Source organism: Rosa chinensis, chromosome 7 (genome assembly GCF_002994745.2).
Source record: "Rosa chinensis cultivar Old Blush chromosome 7, RchiOBHm-V2, whole genome shotgun sequence".
Taxonomy (NCBI): domain Eukaryota; kingdom Viridiplantae; phylum Streptophyta; class Magnoliopsida; order Rosales; family Rosaceae; genus Rosa; species Rosa chinensis.
In genome coordinates, this window is record NC_037094.1 from 9,511,028 (window position 1) to 9,527,594 (window position 16,567).

General features: G+C 39.3%; 3 protein-coding genes across 3 annotated transcripts; 1 reads left to right on the forward strand and 2 right to left on the reverse strand.

Annotated features, from left to right (window-relative positions):
* Positions 1 to 101: 101 nt before the first annotated feature.
* Positions 102 to 3,200, reverse strand: LOC112175495 (protein DGS1, mitochondrial). Its single transcript, XM_024313170.2, has 2 exons — positions 2,761 to 3,200; positions 102 to 2,219 (listed from the first exon to the last, which is right to left on the reverse strand). The coding sequence occupies exons 1-2, from the start codon at positions 3,100 to 3,102 to the stop codon at positions 771 to 773; spliced, it is 1,791 nt and encodes a 596-aa protein (XP_024168938.1). The 5' UTR covers positions 3,103 to 3,200; the 3' UTR covers positions 102 to 770.
* Positions 3,201 to 4,044: 844 nt separating this feature from the next.
* Positions 4,045 to 7,227, reverse strand: LOC112175496 (cycloeucalenol cycloisomerase). Its single transcript, XM_024313171.2, has 8 exons — positions 7,076 to 7,227; positions 6,863 to 7,008; positions 6,609 to 6,692; positions 6,020 to 6,061; positions 5,423 to 5,533; positions 5,161 to 5,352; positions 4,563 to 4,660; positions 4,045 to 4,447 (listed from the first exon to the last, which is right to left on the reverse strand). The coding sequence occupies exons 1-8, from the start codon at positions 7,080 to 7,082 to the stop codon at positions 4,255 to 4,257; spliced, it is 873 nt and encodes a 290-aa protein (XP_024168939.1). The 5' UTR covers positions 7,083 to 7,227; the 3' UTR covers positions 4,045 to 4,254.
* A 2,261-nt stretch (positions 7,228 to 9,488) lies between these two features.
* LOC112177356 (protein ROOT INITIATION DEFECTIVE 3) lies at positions 9,489 to 13,065 on the forward strand. The gene is made up of 8 exons (XM_024315651.2): positions 9,489 to 9,716; positions 10,696 to 10,809; positions 11,017 to 11,150; positions 11,252 to 11,396; positions 11,479 to 11,684; positions 12,027 to 12,148; positions 12,475 to 12,695; positions 12,820 to 13,065. The coding sequence occupies exons 1-8, from the start codon at positions 9,489 to 9,491 to the stop codon at positions 13,063 to 13,065; spliced, it is 1,416 nt and encodes a 471-aa protein (XP_024171419.1).
* The last annotated feature ends 3,502 nt before the right edge of the window (positions 13,066 to 16,567 follow it).

Consider the following 16,567-nt stretch of genomic DNA (forward strand, 5'->3'; position numbering starts at 1 on the left):
GGTGTACACTTTTTTCATATCCGGAAAGAGTTGTGTACGCCACATTTAAGTGAATATTGGTCCCAGAATACCTCCCAGAATGACTAATGGAAACTGCAGCGTACGAGGGAATATTTCATGCATATTCAGTTGGACAAACAGAGAGACTATATTTCTGGTTGGAAGTAGCTTTGGCCAACACAGCCATCGCCCCATCCTCCTCTTCCATAGTTGTCATCGCGTATCGGCACAAGGGGCACAACTTACTCTTCCCGAGCCACTGGCCAAATGCAACAACGGCAAGAGTCTAAGCACCAGTTGATCAATCCCCCCTTTCTACACCCTCAAAACTGAATAATAGATCCTCAGGAGTTTAATGGCTCACACTCCGGCCTCTTCCATCTCTGGCATTGGGTATCTGATCAGAAGCATGTTGCTTGGGATTTCAGAGTCATGTGGCACGGCTCCACATTGGCACACTGCTAACAAAAATAGTAGTTCTCCATACAAGTGAAGAACTACCCGTTTTTGATACATGGACAGTATCAGTAACTGCAGTGAATGTCGGGGTCTCCTGGTATGTGTAACTTCTGTTTAATTCTTTCCTACCGATCAAGCGCAGGATAATCTTTACATTGGTTGCGACATAATACTTCCACCAGTGAAACAGAACTTTAACGTCACAGCAGTTAAAAAAAGAGAAATGATGGAAATTGATTGTTACTCCTATTTTGATCAAGATTTAAGATGCGAATGGAAAAAAGTGAAACAAAGGAAAACATGCGACATTCCTACTGGCGCTGCAATGCAGGAAGTAAACAGTCATAAACCCGTTCCAACCGCGAGGTCACTCTGAGTTTAAATGCAGTTTGAAGGCTGGGCTTTGCCAGGTCAACTATATCCTGACACAACCACTGCCATTCCCCAGTTGCTTTTGCATGCCCCTTGACAGCATGGTATAGGCGATCCAGACTATACAACAACAATCCGAACATGTCTAGTGCTTCTTTCTCCATCCCTTGATCGATAAAACTTTGATACTGCATAATCCTCTTCTCAACTTCCACAACAAGTAACCTCCTCTGGAGCCGAGCAACTCGTCCCCTTCCTTCTGCTCTTTTATCCCGTTTGAACCATGCACGCACTAGCATTAGCAGAATGAGGGAGAGAAAGAATGCTGGTAAAGCAGCTAGGATTGCAAAGTTTATCTCATTTGCCCTCAGAATCTGGTTCAATTCAAGCATGGCGGTTTCAGTATCGAGTTTTAGCTTCTGAACCTGGATCAGCAAGGCACGAGCCAGCTCGCCATTTACAAGGTTATGAATAGGATGTTCAAGTTCCTTTTCATACCTAGCCATAACTATTTCAAGCATTTCCTGATCAGATGCATTCTCTGGGAAATTTTGCCCTTTTGTCTGCTCACTGAAAGCCAACAACATTCTGTGCAGAGAATTGGAGGTTAATTGCACTTCTTCAAGCTCCATCATTCCTTTGTGCCTTTGCCTGAATGTCTTAAAAAGTTCATCTCTAATAGACAGCAGCGGTTGCTCAACATGATCACGCAAGAAGCTGACGGTTGAATCCTTAGCTTCTCTAACCCAATTATCTATGTCATGACTTCCTGACAGACGACTATGTCTTATGAGCCACACAGAACAAACTGAGAGGCCAACCGCACCACAAGTATAGGGGATCCAATATCGAGTTACCCTCCTTGGTTTCCGATGTTTGTCAACTATAAAAGTTAAGTGAGATTCCAGTTTCTCCAAATTTTGAGAAATCAAATTGATTGAATCCCTAATTTCACAGTCTGTCCACTGGGATCTGTCTTGATTTATCTCGGGCAATTTCTCAAATACTAGGGGAAATGAATAGCTTCCTTCAACAGAAGAATCACTCGGGCGCATTGCATGGAGATGGCCGATAGACGCCTCTAATTCGAAGAACAAGTCATTAATTCTCTCTAATAAGGAGGGCAATGAACTCCCTGGATCTTTCACCAACTCTTCTCCGAATCTTTCAATTTCCATGTAAAACTGGGCCAAAAATGTGGCAAGAGAAGATCTTAAGCTACTTAATACTGCTATCCTCTCAGACATGTAAGCCGATGCAGAGCGGCACATATTCTGTATGGAAGAACCCTCACCATCATATCCACATATCAGTTGGATTGTACCATCAACAAAAGCCTGCGGACCTCTCTGAAGCACCATAAACTTAACTTTTTGAGCTTTTGATCCCTGAAATTCACAAATGTCAAACATGTGTCTTTGTCAGTGTCTGTATGCGCGTATCATATTATCAATATGTAGTTATGTACACAGAGAATAATGCCAGCTATATCATAAACTATGATAAGTTACTTTGGTTAAATCAAAAAAATGGAGACTCTTAACTTCCTCTTCCTCTGATGGCCTTCCCAAACAAGCCGTCCTGTTTACTAGTTTCGGCTCTCCCTCAACTTGCTTCCTCTTCCTCATATATCCCGAATATCCAGCTAGTATCTTATATCTTTCTAATACATGTAGGTATATCTCTAATCTTCTTCTCAACTTCACAAAATTTCACTAGAGTTCCGCTAGTATCTGATAGTTTTCTACCTAAACATACATAAATCTACGAAGAGAAGATTAATTTCAGTTTTAATTTTAACTATTTTTGTGTTTAATACGCAATGTGATGGATTTCAATCTTAACACTGAGATTGTAACAATGAGATATGAAACTACTTTCCAAAATTGAATGCTTATTAAGCAGAAGCCAAAACAAGAAATTGCTGACCTCAGCCCTAGACTCCCAAAACTGCAGGTTCTTCTGGACATGGTGCAAATTGGAGAAGGTGTGCTTCAGAATCTCATGTAGAACATCGAGAACTCTAGACGCCTCCGTCGTCGCCGGCTGGCAAGAGTCGAGTATATTAGCCGGAAAAGGGAGCGGAAGACATGCGCGGTGTCGCCGCCGTGATGCGGCGGCTCGGACTCGGATTCTGCGGAGAAAATTGTAATCGGAAGAGGGGAGGAGATCGAGGAGTCGGTTCCAGAGGTAGTGGGAGTAGAAGGAGATTAGGGTTTTGAGGTCTTTGGTTTCGTTTACCTCCGTCGGTGAAGCTGGACTGACCTCCATAGCAGGCAAAGCTTAGTTTCTCAGTGACTAGATTTGATTGAGAAGAAGGAAGAAGGAAGAAGAGACCATGGTTAACTTGTTCTTCAATAAAACCGAGATTCCGGACTTCTTTCCCAAGAAAATGGGTTCTTCTTGGATTGGGCCACTCTCCTCGATTCGGTGGGCAAATTCAAACAGGACGAAAGCCCGACCCATAAGGATAATACTTGGCTAATCATAACCAGTATCAAGAGAATACGTGTTTAAGCAACGAGAATAATACTCGTAGCTGGTTATTGAACACGTGTTCTCTTGTTATTGACTATGATTAGCACTCTTCCAACGTAATGTTAGTCGGTAGCCAAGTATTATCTAAGGGCATCTCCAACAGAGTAGCTAAACTCAATTTTTAGCTATATATAACTATTTCTAATGCAAAATTCAGCTCCAACAGACTAGCTATAGGTAAGTTAAATTTAACTATAGCTAAAATGTTTAGCTATATTTAGCTAGAGTATCCTACATAGCTAAAGCAAAACTTATATTTCTCTCTCTTCTTTTGTCCACATGTCAGTTTACGATTTGGTAAAATATAGTTATTATTTACAAATAGCTATCATTGCTAAAGCAACATTGCTAAATCAATACCTATATTTCACAATTTTAGCTAAATTTAACTAAGAAACAATTTCTACTGTTGGAGATGCTCTAATTGTAAGAGGGGGGGGGGGTTAGGTCAGGACTTCGATTCTTCTAACGTAACGTTATGAACAAAAATGTATAGTTTTAGGGACATTCTTCACAGTGCTGACCTTTCTTTGAGGCTTTGGCATTTCATTGTTGATTTTTTTTTTTTTCCGAGCGACCGAGCATAATGTTGTTGGGTGCATTACAAGTTCTTGCTTTTTTATTTCCTGCACATTCACAATGGAAACTAGGTTCTGTAGTAAACTGAGAGAGAGCTAAGCAAAGTAGCTTTCAGAGCTTAATAGAGATTAATCTCGGGATCTAACACTGTAGGCTAATGCAATTCTTTTCAAGTCCCGAAGGTGAAAATTACAATAATCATACAGACCAAGCCAGGCAAACAACTAGTATAAACTCGGAAGCTCATTATCCTGCTGGGCTGGGAAGTGGGAACTAACTAGATCTAGGTCCCTAGATGCGCTGTTGTCAAGTCATGTTGTCATGTCCAGGGAACCATGGTAGTCCGGGTTGAATGCACTGTTTAGTTTCTGGAATCGAAACAATAGGTCCCAGAAATATGCGCCATAGATCTAGTATTATCGTCACCAGCATTGCAGCACCCAGAGCATCAATGGCGGCTCTTGGCAAGTCCCATGCATCACCAGGTTTCTCGTCAATCCTGTGTATATGGATAAACCAACATCAGTAAACTGGAGGTAAAGCATTGAATTGGTCTTCATGAAATTATCTTATGTATTACTTTGCATATGTCTAAAAAGCTGTCTATTTCTTACCTAAGAAACATGGGAAAGCTAACAATGAAGTAGATGGCATAAAACAAGCACCCAACTTTGTACATAATCGCCCGGTCGACAAATTCATAATAAGGGAACTGCACATGTTCAAAGCAAAACGTCATTGTAACAGCATCAGCTCACATAGCTGTGGACAAGCTTTTATGGTTGAATTCTTATTATAAACTGGACATTTCAAAGCAACAGTGTGTACAAACTATTTCCTAGTTCCATTATACTATAGGAAATTAGGAAGTTATATATCAAAATATAAGTACAGTTACTGAGCTGTTCCTTTAGTTCTAGATAAACAACAAGAATCGGCTCACTCCAGATATAATTGTAAGGGTTAAGGTTAACTAAGAGACTTTACTACTGTATAATTCAGCTTGACGAAGCTGACATGAGTATCATTTCAAGTTGATTAAGATTCTTGACAGTAATAGGTAACCCAAGATCAAATAGAATGCTGAGGCATAAGCAAGACTAGAGAACCCTGAAGCCACAAGAATATCCTAAACCTAATATATTGATAACTGATAAACCACCACTGAAAATTAGGCAAGTGATAAAAAGTGTTGATGAATGTTACACATACGTTGGAAATAGCTACAGTCTCCAGGTATGCTATGAAATAAGCAAAAGCCAATATCCATGCAGCCTCAAAAAGCAATTGAACTTGTTTTGGCATGTCAGCAATAGAATGGCGTAGTCTGCGAAGCGTCATGTTTGATCCGACATGATAAAATAGGAAGCAAACATGTGTAAGAAGGAAGGTAGTATGTGGTACCTGCATTCAAACAAAGAGGTGAGAAAAGATAACTAGTCTATTACAGAGTGATTCATGTTTTCTTTCTTACATTGTTCATTTTCCATGACGGGAAAGTATACGAAGCTCCCAAAACCGTGAAGAAATAGTGGGTCCAAAAGTAATTCCCAACATAGCTAAAAAGTATTGTCCACACACTGGCCTGTTTCAAAAGTTAAATTCTGTCAGTCCAAGCAAAAACTCATCAGTAAAAATAAGAAAATTAAATTAAATAAAGTGCTAGTGGATTGACTAGTGAGTGAGATTGTGAAGAGATAAGAACATTCAAATAACAAGAACACGGGTTACTAACAGTTTAAGCCAAAGAAAGGTCCATTTTATAACATGTTTGGCAACTTGATAAGCGTAAGCTGTTTCTGTGAAGATGATTACCATCTAATATCTATATGAGCATCGTAGATGAGTAAATGCAGTGCAAAGTACAAATGACGTACCAAGAAACAGAAAAATGCAGAATTTAGAACCAAGTAAATTACAGGTCCACTTTACAGACCACACAAGGTACAGAATTTCAATTGTTAAACCAGATCACTAATTATCAAGAAACAGACAAACCAAGAGTTTCACTGTTTGATGGCCTTCTCCTAATTATGACATATAAAGAAGTTCACCCCAGGAAAGCACTTGCCTTGACCCAATACCGATCCTTCCAACACAAGCTTCTATCTGCCTGCATAATTAAACAAATAAAAGAAATGGTTGAGAAGATAAATAACTTCTGGGTAATGCAACCAAAATTCTCCCCTGCTATTGGACTTTCCAACTGCTACCATATAGCGGTTCTTTTATGAGTAAAGATTACTCTTGTAATATGTCTTTATCTTCAAGAAAGAAATGAACTTTTATAAACATTGACAAGGAAATGTTGTGAGCCCCGGTGAAAAGATTTTGACAACACAATTTGAGGCCAGAAAATCCTCTAAAAGTTAATAGGGGAGTGGAATCGTCCATTTACCCCTATTTAATTTGGGACTGAGAGCTTTCATTTGGAGTTAGTTAACAATGGTTTCATTTGGGAATGCCGTTTTGAATCAAAGGCTGAATTAGATTGAACTTGTTATCTGAATCAATGAAATCAGACCAACTTTCACAGCAAGGGTGTCAACTGAGTACTATTAGCTTGAATCGAGATGTTAATATTAATTTCCATTACAATGGGTAGGAACACACACCAATATACAGAGAAATTTGAACTGAACTCAGTAAAAAGCATTTACCTTTCCAACGAATAACATGGGTAACAAAAACGAAGGAACAGCCGAGACCAATCCAATTAGCAAATACTCCCATTCCGTAAACCTCTGCCAATCACAACAAACAATACTTGGTCATCTAAACTTCACTCTACACATAATAATCGTAAAGCATTTTCCGCATAATCATAAATTATATAATAAAATGAGTTCTATTCTCAATCTCTCAGCTTAAATTTTCCAGAGTAAACAAAAACTAGAGGAATTCAAAATGGAACCTCGTAGAGCTTGTAGGGGACGACGATTCCGAGGCAGAGAGTGAGCCAGAAAGGAGTGTAGAAGAGAAAGAAGAGCTCCCCCCATCGCTTGCTTGGATTGGAAGCCAGCCATAAACTCGGAGAAGAAGAAGAAGATTCCTTTTTACCTGGGAGAGACGGGTGCATCAGAAACCCGATTTAGAATTCGGATAATTGAAACAGAAGTGAACTTACCACCCATTTTGGAATTGGAATCGGATCGGTAGGTCAGAGGGATGGGTTGACAGCCTTACACTCTGACTGACTGAGCTTCCTTTTATGATTGAACTGGTTCTGTTCTGAGCAGACTTGACAGTGGTGAAAAACTGCAAATTAGCTGGCGGCTTTGCGCTTCCACCAATGGTTCTCTGTTGTTCAATAATTACCGTACCTGCCATTATTATTATTATTATTATTATTATTATTTATTTTTATTTTTTTTGGTGATCTGAAGTTCTGAACCATTACTCTATTTGTTGCTTAATTGTATTTTTGGGAAATTAATTTCTTGATAAAAAAAAAAAACGAAAATGATTTCAGTGCCTTATTTCATAAGTATATGCCAATTGCCAAGTTAATGTAATCGTATTGCGTATGAAATTACTCAACAATCAACCGAACAAGTATAGGGTAAAGAGCATGACATGCCACCTCCCAAAAGCCTAAAATCAAGCCCAACCCAAGTGATAAAGAAAAGGGGAACTTAACCAACTAGGCCCAATTCACCATACTGCATTTGCAACCCAGATCTTTAGAGGCCCAAAAGCCCACTACCTAAACCTTTCATCTCCCATACCCAGATCGAACGATTCTGATCCTTCAGAGAGGAGCCTCCGCCCATCACTGCTCCGGCGGCCGTCCACAACGTTCCCCCATCAAGACAACTGGAAAGAAAGCCGCCTTTGGATCTGACCTGGTAAGCACTTGCAAACGAGGGAAGGGGAGACCCCAACTTGAACTTGCCTCACCTCCAGCAAAGCACCTACAAGCGCTTCAGAAACCCGAGTCGATGTCGTCGCATGCTGACCGCTACACACCGTATGTCAACGACTAACAAAACTGCCACAGATGCGGCTCTGGTGCCAAACCCGACAACTTTGATCACAAGTCGAAACTGATCACACCACTGGATTGCAATCCAAGCTTCGCAGCTTAAAGATCGACACCAGAGTCACCCAAAGCAAACAGAGATCTGAAGGTCGCCGCCGCCTTGCTACACGAAGCCTCTAGGTTTTCAGTATTCTCAGCTCCTAGTTAACCAGAGCGAATTATTTTGTTGCAAGATAATTGATGCCAAATAATCCTTGATTGTTTGTGTGTTTAGTTATAGATAAGTTCATAATAACTTTATGACTGTATTTTAAATGACCTTCTATACTTTTAATTAATCATATTATTCAGGTTAGTGGAATTTATTTAAGTTAATTTAATCACCTGTAGAGTAGTGTTCATTTATTTTTATAACTTTAATAACACGTTTACTTACTTGAAATGGAAAAAAAAATCATGAATCAAAAACAACTGAAATTGGAGAAGAAAGGAATCAATTTTGATTCCAGAGGCTTTGATTCCTAAATCCATCTACCCCATTCGTAATCAAATTTATGGGTATTTAGGAATCAATTCCTAACAAGGATGTGTGAATGTCACACATTCTGATTTATTTGTGTGTTAGTAAACGCATGAATACTTTTACCTTGAAACCATTCCCTCAATTTTCATTTTAATTTCAAGTAAATAAATGTGCCATAAATTTTTTTTGACGCATTAACTCTCTATGTTCTGGTTGCATTGTTAATGCCTTGGTAATAATATTGTTGCCAGAACTTAGTTTCTTATACTAAGAGTTTTGTGAATTTTACTTTTTTCAAAAAGGATTATAAATAAGGTGAGAAGTTTTATATATAGTCAGTCAAATTAAAATTTAATGTCGCTAATACATTATCATTATTAACGTTTCAGTTTTGGTCGATGCCATATTTATCTAAATAACGAACTACAATTATTATTTAATTCTTGAACGTAAATTGAAAGATGCAGTCAAATTTCATTAACAATCAAACCATATATGAGTAGCTGATAAGAAAAACAAATTCATGTCTCGCAACAAAAGGACTACATCAAGTAGTAAATGCCTAGCTGATAAGGTTGGTTGCCCTTCTAATCTTATAAGTCGTGATCTCATAATGCCTCGTTGCCAAAATAAGTGGTTTTCATGATATCTGACGGTTTTTCAATATTTGATTATTCTGATCAGTGTATTGCTTCGTTTGGTTATGACCTGACAAAGTTAAAAAAAAATTTAACTAATTTGATTCTTGGACCCACGTAGACTATTGAGTCTTCTCCCAATTGGTCAGAGTCAACAGATCATTTATTTGCATGTAGACCACCTGCATTGATTAACAATGGAACCCCAGATGCTATAACCTATAACCGTCGAGAATCTCCAACTACCTTTGTCCCTTTCACGTTTCCACCCACCACGTGTCGCTCAGCCCAGAAAAAGTAGCCATTTTTGGCCTCCCCAGCATGCAATGTGCTAATGTATATAACTCTCCACAGTTCACTCTCTAGTCTTTACCTCTTTACAGAGAGAGAGAGAGAGATGGGCGGTAATGGAGGCGAGGCAGTGGTTGTGTGCAGTGACAAGAGCATGGGAACAGGGATAACAGTATGGGACATAGGCACAGGGGATCGTCTCCTTCACATACCCTCCTGTGCTTCTCCTCCTCGTGCACTTCTGTGCCTGAGGAACCAGTTCATTGTTGCATCTCAGATTCACAGGCCTGGCTCTGTTGGCGGTGGGGCCATCTCCATGTGGGCCTTAAACAAGGTTACTACCAACCGGATCTTTCTTTTCTTCCGGCCATATGAATCCATTTTGATCATTCTTCTAGCTAGTCACCTTGATAGGCGTAATTGTGTAGCGCGACAGTAGTAATGAATCTCTTGATATAGTAATAGTATTAATCAAAATTAAACTCGAGATAGGGGTTCTTTTATTCAATCTATTATCAATGCCATCTATTGATTTCAATTCATGTTGAAATGAATCGAATTTAATAAGGACATAGCCAATGATACTTTCGCATGTACTTGTTTTGAGTTCGTACTTATCTTCTTTAGATCAATCACAAGTCAAAATATGGTAAATTGCCTACATATGTGTCTTCAACTTATATTGAATGCGGTTAATATAAATTTCATTACATTTTTTTTATCATTTTGATAGTCGCAAATGGACTTCTCTTCATGAATTCCCTTGTGATCCTTAGGTACTTGGTGCCTGATACCATACAGAATCACATAGAGGTCAAAAGTTCCAAGTTTCTAATTGTGAACTATATGGCTTAGTTCTGGTGTACAACTGTTCACTATTGAAACCAATTTGTTTTCAATTACTGTTTCTGGCTACTTTTATTTTCTTACTAGCAGGCTGTTCTAATTAAAGAAGTCATTACGATCTGTATTAAATGTCTGTTATGCGTGAGCTTCATAATGATGATTGGCCCTAGATTTCACCTCTGGGGAGAGATCATTACATACTTTAGGTTCTTAAAATGGTAATCATGTCATGGTCTTCGTAAAAAAATAAAATGCATCTTTACACCGGGAGATTCGGTCATCCTTTGTCATTTTCCCATGGCTAGTCATCTTCACTTTAAGTTCATCTTCACAATACAGCCAAAATAAATTATAACTTCCTATTTGATGGACCTCTGATGTTACAGACTTACAGTTCAGTGATGCTTATGATTCAGGTCTCTCTTTCCTTAACATATATGGTTTGTTGTATATTCGATATTTTCCAGCCTCAGCAGCCTCTTTGGAGCTACCCGTTGGAGGCCATTGTATCACTTGCATGCACAAAGGATGGTGTATATCTTGCCGGTGGTGCTCCATCCGGAAATGCTTATCTTTGGGAGGTTTGTACTGTGTTAATCATTCTTACCAACTCCCCTGCTTTTTTCTAATAAACTCAAGAAAGTCTTTAAAATCTTCAATTCCTCCGTATAACTGCCTAGGTAAGATGGAACTCGGAAACACATACATGAAAATGAGAAGACTTAATGGCATGTAGGATTCAAACATTTCTTAATTTTAGACCCTTAATGAATTGATGTGATATGTAGGTCAATAGTGGAAAATTGCTCAAAACTTGGCGTGCACATTGTAATTCTTTGAACTGCATGCTGTTTTTTGATGATGGTTCTCTTCTCATTTCTGGCGGAGACGATGGCATGATCTGTGTTTGGTCTTTGATTAGGTAATAACTAAAGTTTGTACTTTGCCTAGTACTTTAGCAGCAATATTTTCTTTAGATGATAAAATGCAAAACGTTGCTAATTATGATACGCTTGATCAAAGTTTGCTAGATGTGGAAGATTACCAAAGCTTTCCCTCGTTACTAAGTTATTCAATGGATCACAAATCCTCTATAACTGGCCTGTCAACGACATCAGGGAGCTCAAGATTGGTCCTAGTATCAAGCTCACTTGATGGCTCATGCAAGGTTACCAAACTCATCTTAGCTTGTGCTTGAATCATAGTGTCTCTCATTGATATATCTTGTTACTGACTATTCGGTATTCTAGGTTTGGGATTTAGGCTTGGGAAAGCTTCTGCAAACTCAAGTTTATCCAATATCGATAACTGCACTTATTCTTAACCCAACAGAGCAGCTCTTTTTCTCTGGTAGTGTAGATGGAAGAATTTTCGTGAACCAACTCGAAATTGGACTGGTGGATGAGGACCCTTTGTTCGCTGTTGAAGATCAAGCAGTTGTGCTAAAAGGACACAAGTAATGTATGGTGTTTATAGTTTCTCTAAATCATTGGACATGAAAATTATCCTTTTGTCCACATAAACCGTTCGTATATATATCACGTTCGGTTTTGGTGACAATATCTTATTAACAAGCAGTTTCATACTAACTCAACTTTGAAAGTTACATAAATTTGATCATGTTGTTCAGATATTACTTAACAAAGCTATTACCTTCTGGTAATTGCATGGTGTAGATATATATGCATATTTCTTTCAATAGTGCAGTGTTAAATCTTCAATAAGACTTGTCATTTTTCTCATTTTCATATATTAAATAATATGCTAATTAAAAGACCACAATTCACAATTGATCCAGTGTATCTATTACTGCATTGACCTTCTGCCAATCGGGTCTGATATCTGCATCTGAGGATTGCACCATCTGCATCTGGGATGTCACCACTTGGGCAATCATTCGTAGATTCGACCATCAGAAAGGTAAAGTTACCCTATATCTTCTGCTGTCTTTTGTTTTGAATCCTGTTTCTTTTAGAAGGTTAGAGTATTTATATTGGGCATTTTACTGACATAGTTACGTTATAAAAACTTTTAGCTTTCAAAACATGATATAAGATAGATTCAGGATGTTGCATAATATCCAGCATTAGCTGTGAAAATATCAGCCAAAAGTGGCTTGTGTATTTTAAACTACTATTGAGAGGCTAAGCTACTAATTAGTAAACCTATTATGTCAATTCACATCGTTTATTATAGAATCACAAAGTTTTTGTATGATCAGGATTGTTGTTCTCATCTATTATCAGGGGCTGTAACTAATCTGGCAGTGATCCCACGGTCCTCACTGCTTCCTGGGTCAAACCAACGGAGAGGGTCTGGTGTTTCCTTACTCGAGAAGTATCCTCAGCCTGCCAACTCATCCAGGGGAGACATGAGTATCGCTCTTGCTTCGCCATGCCAATTCCTGAAAGAGAACCAGACCTCGATCAATTTTCAAACCACTGACCAACATATATATGACATGGAGGTCTCTCTCAAATCCTAGATGTTTCGGTAGTAATGCACTAATCTAGGCATCTAGCGGTATATGCATAAGCACTAAATCAGTAATCAAGATGCATTTTAATTTTAGTGTTGTGCAATATGGGCAGAAAGAATACACTCCTGCGTCAATGGAAATGAAATTGGAACAAAGTTTAGAGGAGCGGACGTGGGCAACAAGAATGGCAAACCATGTCATGGACATGAATAGGCACCTGCAGTCGCGGTTGTTAGATTTGATGCAGAGCAGCTTTTTATTGTCCGGGTCTACTGAAATGGATTCACCTTCAACAAAAAAGAGAAAGACCCTCATGCTCGAAAGTCCTCCATTACAGGAGGAGGAGAAGCAACCCTAATAATATACCTCATGTAGTCATGCATATATGTTACTATGTTTCTTCTCTTTTCGTCTATAGAGCTTGGGAGGACTAGCTTAGCAGGGTTATTGCTTGGCTACCTTACCTATCCTTGCAATCACAGTAATAAAATTATTTCTTTAATTCTGTATCAATATATATATCTGCTTTTACTATAGCAAAATACGATATAGATTTACCAAAGTGGTTACTCATGAGACTACAGATTCCACAATATGCTTTAATATCATCACAAAGCACTAGTTGTATTAGTGAAAATATTCTGCAATGCAACCCAGAAACTTGCACCGTGTGATATCGGGTTATCATAGTCATTTTACCTTTTCTATTTCTTTTTTTTACATATAATTAGTTGTGGGCTGTCTTTGTTTCGGATTTGGCTTCTCTTCTAGAATTATAATTTGCTGGAAAAAAAACTGCAATGAACTTAAAGTGACTTCTTGATGCTTCTTGATGTGGCATCATCTTGCCCTTAAAACTATATCTGACGGCTGTGAGTAAAATCCAAGCACATTATAGCATGTTATATTCTAGTAGAGAAGCCAAGTCTTCGGCCTTAGCAGTAGTAGTCTAGCACCACAATATCTCTTTGATAGCCGTCTTAGTATTATTGCTTCCCTTTTTTTATAGAATGGTATTATTATTGCTTCTCTGAATCTCTGAGAAACCTGAAAAACTGAAAATTTGCAGGAAGAAAACCTAGAAAGATAGAAAGCTTATGGTTTTGGGTTCCTCTATGGCTCCATCACTCTCTTAAGCTTCTGGTTTTCAAAATCCTAAGCTCTACGTAGTACGTACATATTGGTTTACAAGAAACCACCAATCCCTTCTCCATCTTTTGATTTTGAGAAAAATTCAGTGTCAGTGCCCAAATTCTAGTGTCAAAGCCAATTTGATACCCAAACTCTCAACCATACCAATGTGATTACTGTGATACCTAAAGTCTTATTTTGATATCGACGTGATAACTCCGTTCAATTTTCGTAACGGCTCCGTCAAATTAATGACATGGCAAACACGTGTCACATTTTTTCAAGGATAAAATAGTCTTTCACTACTAACTAATTGAAAAAAAAAGAAAAAAAAAAAAGGAAGCATGACCAGAGAGATGGCTCTCTCTCTTCTTCTTCTTCTTCTTCTTCACAACCCTCTGCAACTCCCATTCTTCTTCTTCTCACTTAAACCAACCTGCTCTCTTTTGCCAATAGAAGACTTGGATTGGGTCTGAGAAGTGAGAACTCACTTGCGTCTTCAAATTGTTCTTCACAATTTGACCCCACCTCCTCCTCTTCTCCTAAAACCCCAAGCCCAATCTACCCCTCGGCTTGATCTTTCACCCCAAGATGGCCAACCCTACCAGAAACACTCGAATCGGGAGAGTCTCTGGCCAGAGGATCCGAGAGAGATGACAAATAGAACAAGATATTTTCAGTCTCCTCCGCCACTCTCTAGTCTCCTCAGCCAATCAAACGGCGTCGTCGCCACCGTCACAGATGTTAGGAAACTAGCCTTCTTGTTCGACACATGGTTACTTTAGTTAATTATAGTTAATTAGCTTATTATCTGTTAATTAGCTCTTTATGCATAATTAGTCACGTTGGGGTTTTATCCCATATTGCTCACTACATGAGCGACACGTGTCCTCTTCTGGAGTATATAATATCCACTACTGTAACCTTCAGCCTTATCTATGAATCCAATTTAGTGTTATTTCTTTCTTTACTTTCGATTTCCTGCAAATTCCTTTCAGTTAGGGCTTCCACCCTAACAAGTGGTATCAGAGCCGGACGTTCATGGGCAAACTTAAGGGGGTGGCAAACCCTCCTCCCCACCACACGTCTCTGAGGATCCACACCTCTCCGGCGAGCTTGTTCACCTCGAGTATGAGCTGTAAGCACATTGTGAGGAAACCAGCTCTAGATTCGATGAGATGCAGGCCTCCTTCCAAGATGCCATGGCCACTTCGTTGGCCAATTTCAAATCCATGTTGATGGATGAGTTTAAGCAGCAGCTCACAACCATCGTCAAGGAACACATCTCTCCTCCTTCCCCTGAGCTCGTCAATCACGGGAGCACTGCTGTTCCCCTCTCGGATGGATATGTGAGATTTGGATCTCTACTTTCACCGATCCCTCCATCTTCATCAATGACTACCTCAAGTTCTTCTGCAGTGGCTCAATCTGAGGGTCCCGTTTCTCAAATTAACACCTCTTAATTTTTGGTCACTGGTGCTTTGAATGCTAGTGTGGAAATTAATTCATCCCTGCAAGCTACTAGTGGGATAGTTGCTACAATTGTGAATATTGTTCCTTATCTGAATGCCACTGTGCTGAATGGTACTAGCAAAAATAGGACTATGATGAATGATGTTGGTCACTCTATTAGTCATACTAGTGGCTCAATGGGCTCTGTTGGTCACTCTGTTAGTAACATTTTTAACCATCAGTCTCACCATCTGAGCACCTCCCAACATTGCCCCAATTTTTCTAGCCCATATTATCCTGGAATGATGCAGGGAGCCAGTCAATCTATGCAAGGTCTTGACCCTTTTACAATGACTTACTCCGGGCCTTATTCCACTACCATGATAAATTTTCCTTCATCAGCTACTCAACCACCCTTGCCATTCTCAGCACCCCAATTTTTGTATTCCAAACCACCACCACAATCACACCAGTACATCCCTCCCACTTATGCCACTACTACCTCCACTCACCATCCATTACACACTCAATATCATCCCTTTCAGGCAGCTACCCCAAACTATGGCTATCCACCCTAACAAGTGGTATCAGAGCCAAATCTACCCAACCAAGTATACCCTAACCCTTTGTTTATGGGAGATGAGTGTGCACAGCCAGCTACCATGCAACTGAAGGGAGTATTTAACAACAGAATGGTTCACATATTAATAGATTCTGGAGCTACACATAACTTCATTCATCCTCAACTACTCCAAGGTACTAAAGTGCAAGCGCATAAGTTCTCTCCCTTAAATGTGATCCTAGCTAGTGGGGCAAAAATGTAGACCAAAGGTGAAGTAAAGGTAGAGATGCAAATACAGCGGTTCAAATTTCTGGATGACTTCTATATACTGCTAGTCACTGGATGTGAAGTTGTACTAGGAGCTTCTTGGCTCAGGTCCTTGGGAGACATCCTGTGGAACTTTGAAACAATGATAATGAAATTTTCAGTTTGCAATACTGTTGTTCAGTTACAGGGGGAGACTACAGCTGAAGCTACTGTTATCAGTTGCAAAGCAATGACCAAGCTGCTTAAGAAGGAAAGGGAAGCAATGTTAATTCAAGTACAACCGAAACTGATGACTCAGACGATTGAGACACCACATCCTTAGATACAGGCACTCATTAACAAATATGCTGATATTTTTGCTGTCCCTGTTTCATTACCACCAGCTAGAAGTCAAGACCACAAAATTGAGTTGTTGCCAAACACACCTACTATTAGTGTGAGGCCTTAC

Excerpts from the sequence above, each read along its gene's own strand:
- LOC112177356 (XM_024315651.2), top strand. The coding sequence starts at position 9,489 with ATGGGCGGTAATGGAGGCGAGGCAGTGGTTGTGTGCAGTGACAAGAGC. Across the intron at positions 11,685-12,026 it reads GTTGTGCTAAAAGGACACAA|TGTATCTATTACTGCATTGA; the intron begins GTAATGTATGGT and ends CAATTGATCCAG. Across the intron at positions 12,696-12,819 it reads AACATATATATGACATGGAG|AAAGAATACACTCCTGCGTC; the intron begins GTCTCTCTCAAA and ends CAATATGGGCAG.
- LOC112175495 (XM_024313170.2), bottom strand. The coding sequence starts at position 3,102 with ATGGAGGTCAGTCCAGCTTCACCGACGGAGGTAAACGAAACCAAAGAC. Across the intron at positions 2,220-2,760 it reads TTTGGGAGTCTAGGGCTGAG|GGATCAAAAGCTCAAAAAGT; the intron begins GTCAGCAATTTC and ends TGTGAATTTCAG.
- LOC112175496 (XM_024313171.2), bottom strand. Across the intron at positions 5,534-6,019 it reads AGGATCGGTATTGGGTCAAG|GCCAGTGTGTGGACAATACT; the intron begins GCAAGTGCTTTC and ends CTTTTGAAACAG. Across the intron at positions 4,661-5,160 it reads AGACTGTAGCTATTTCCAAC|TTCCCTTATTATGAATTTGT; the intron begins GTATGTGTAACA and ends GAACATGTGCAG.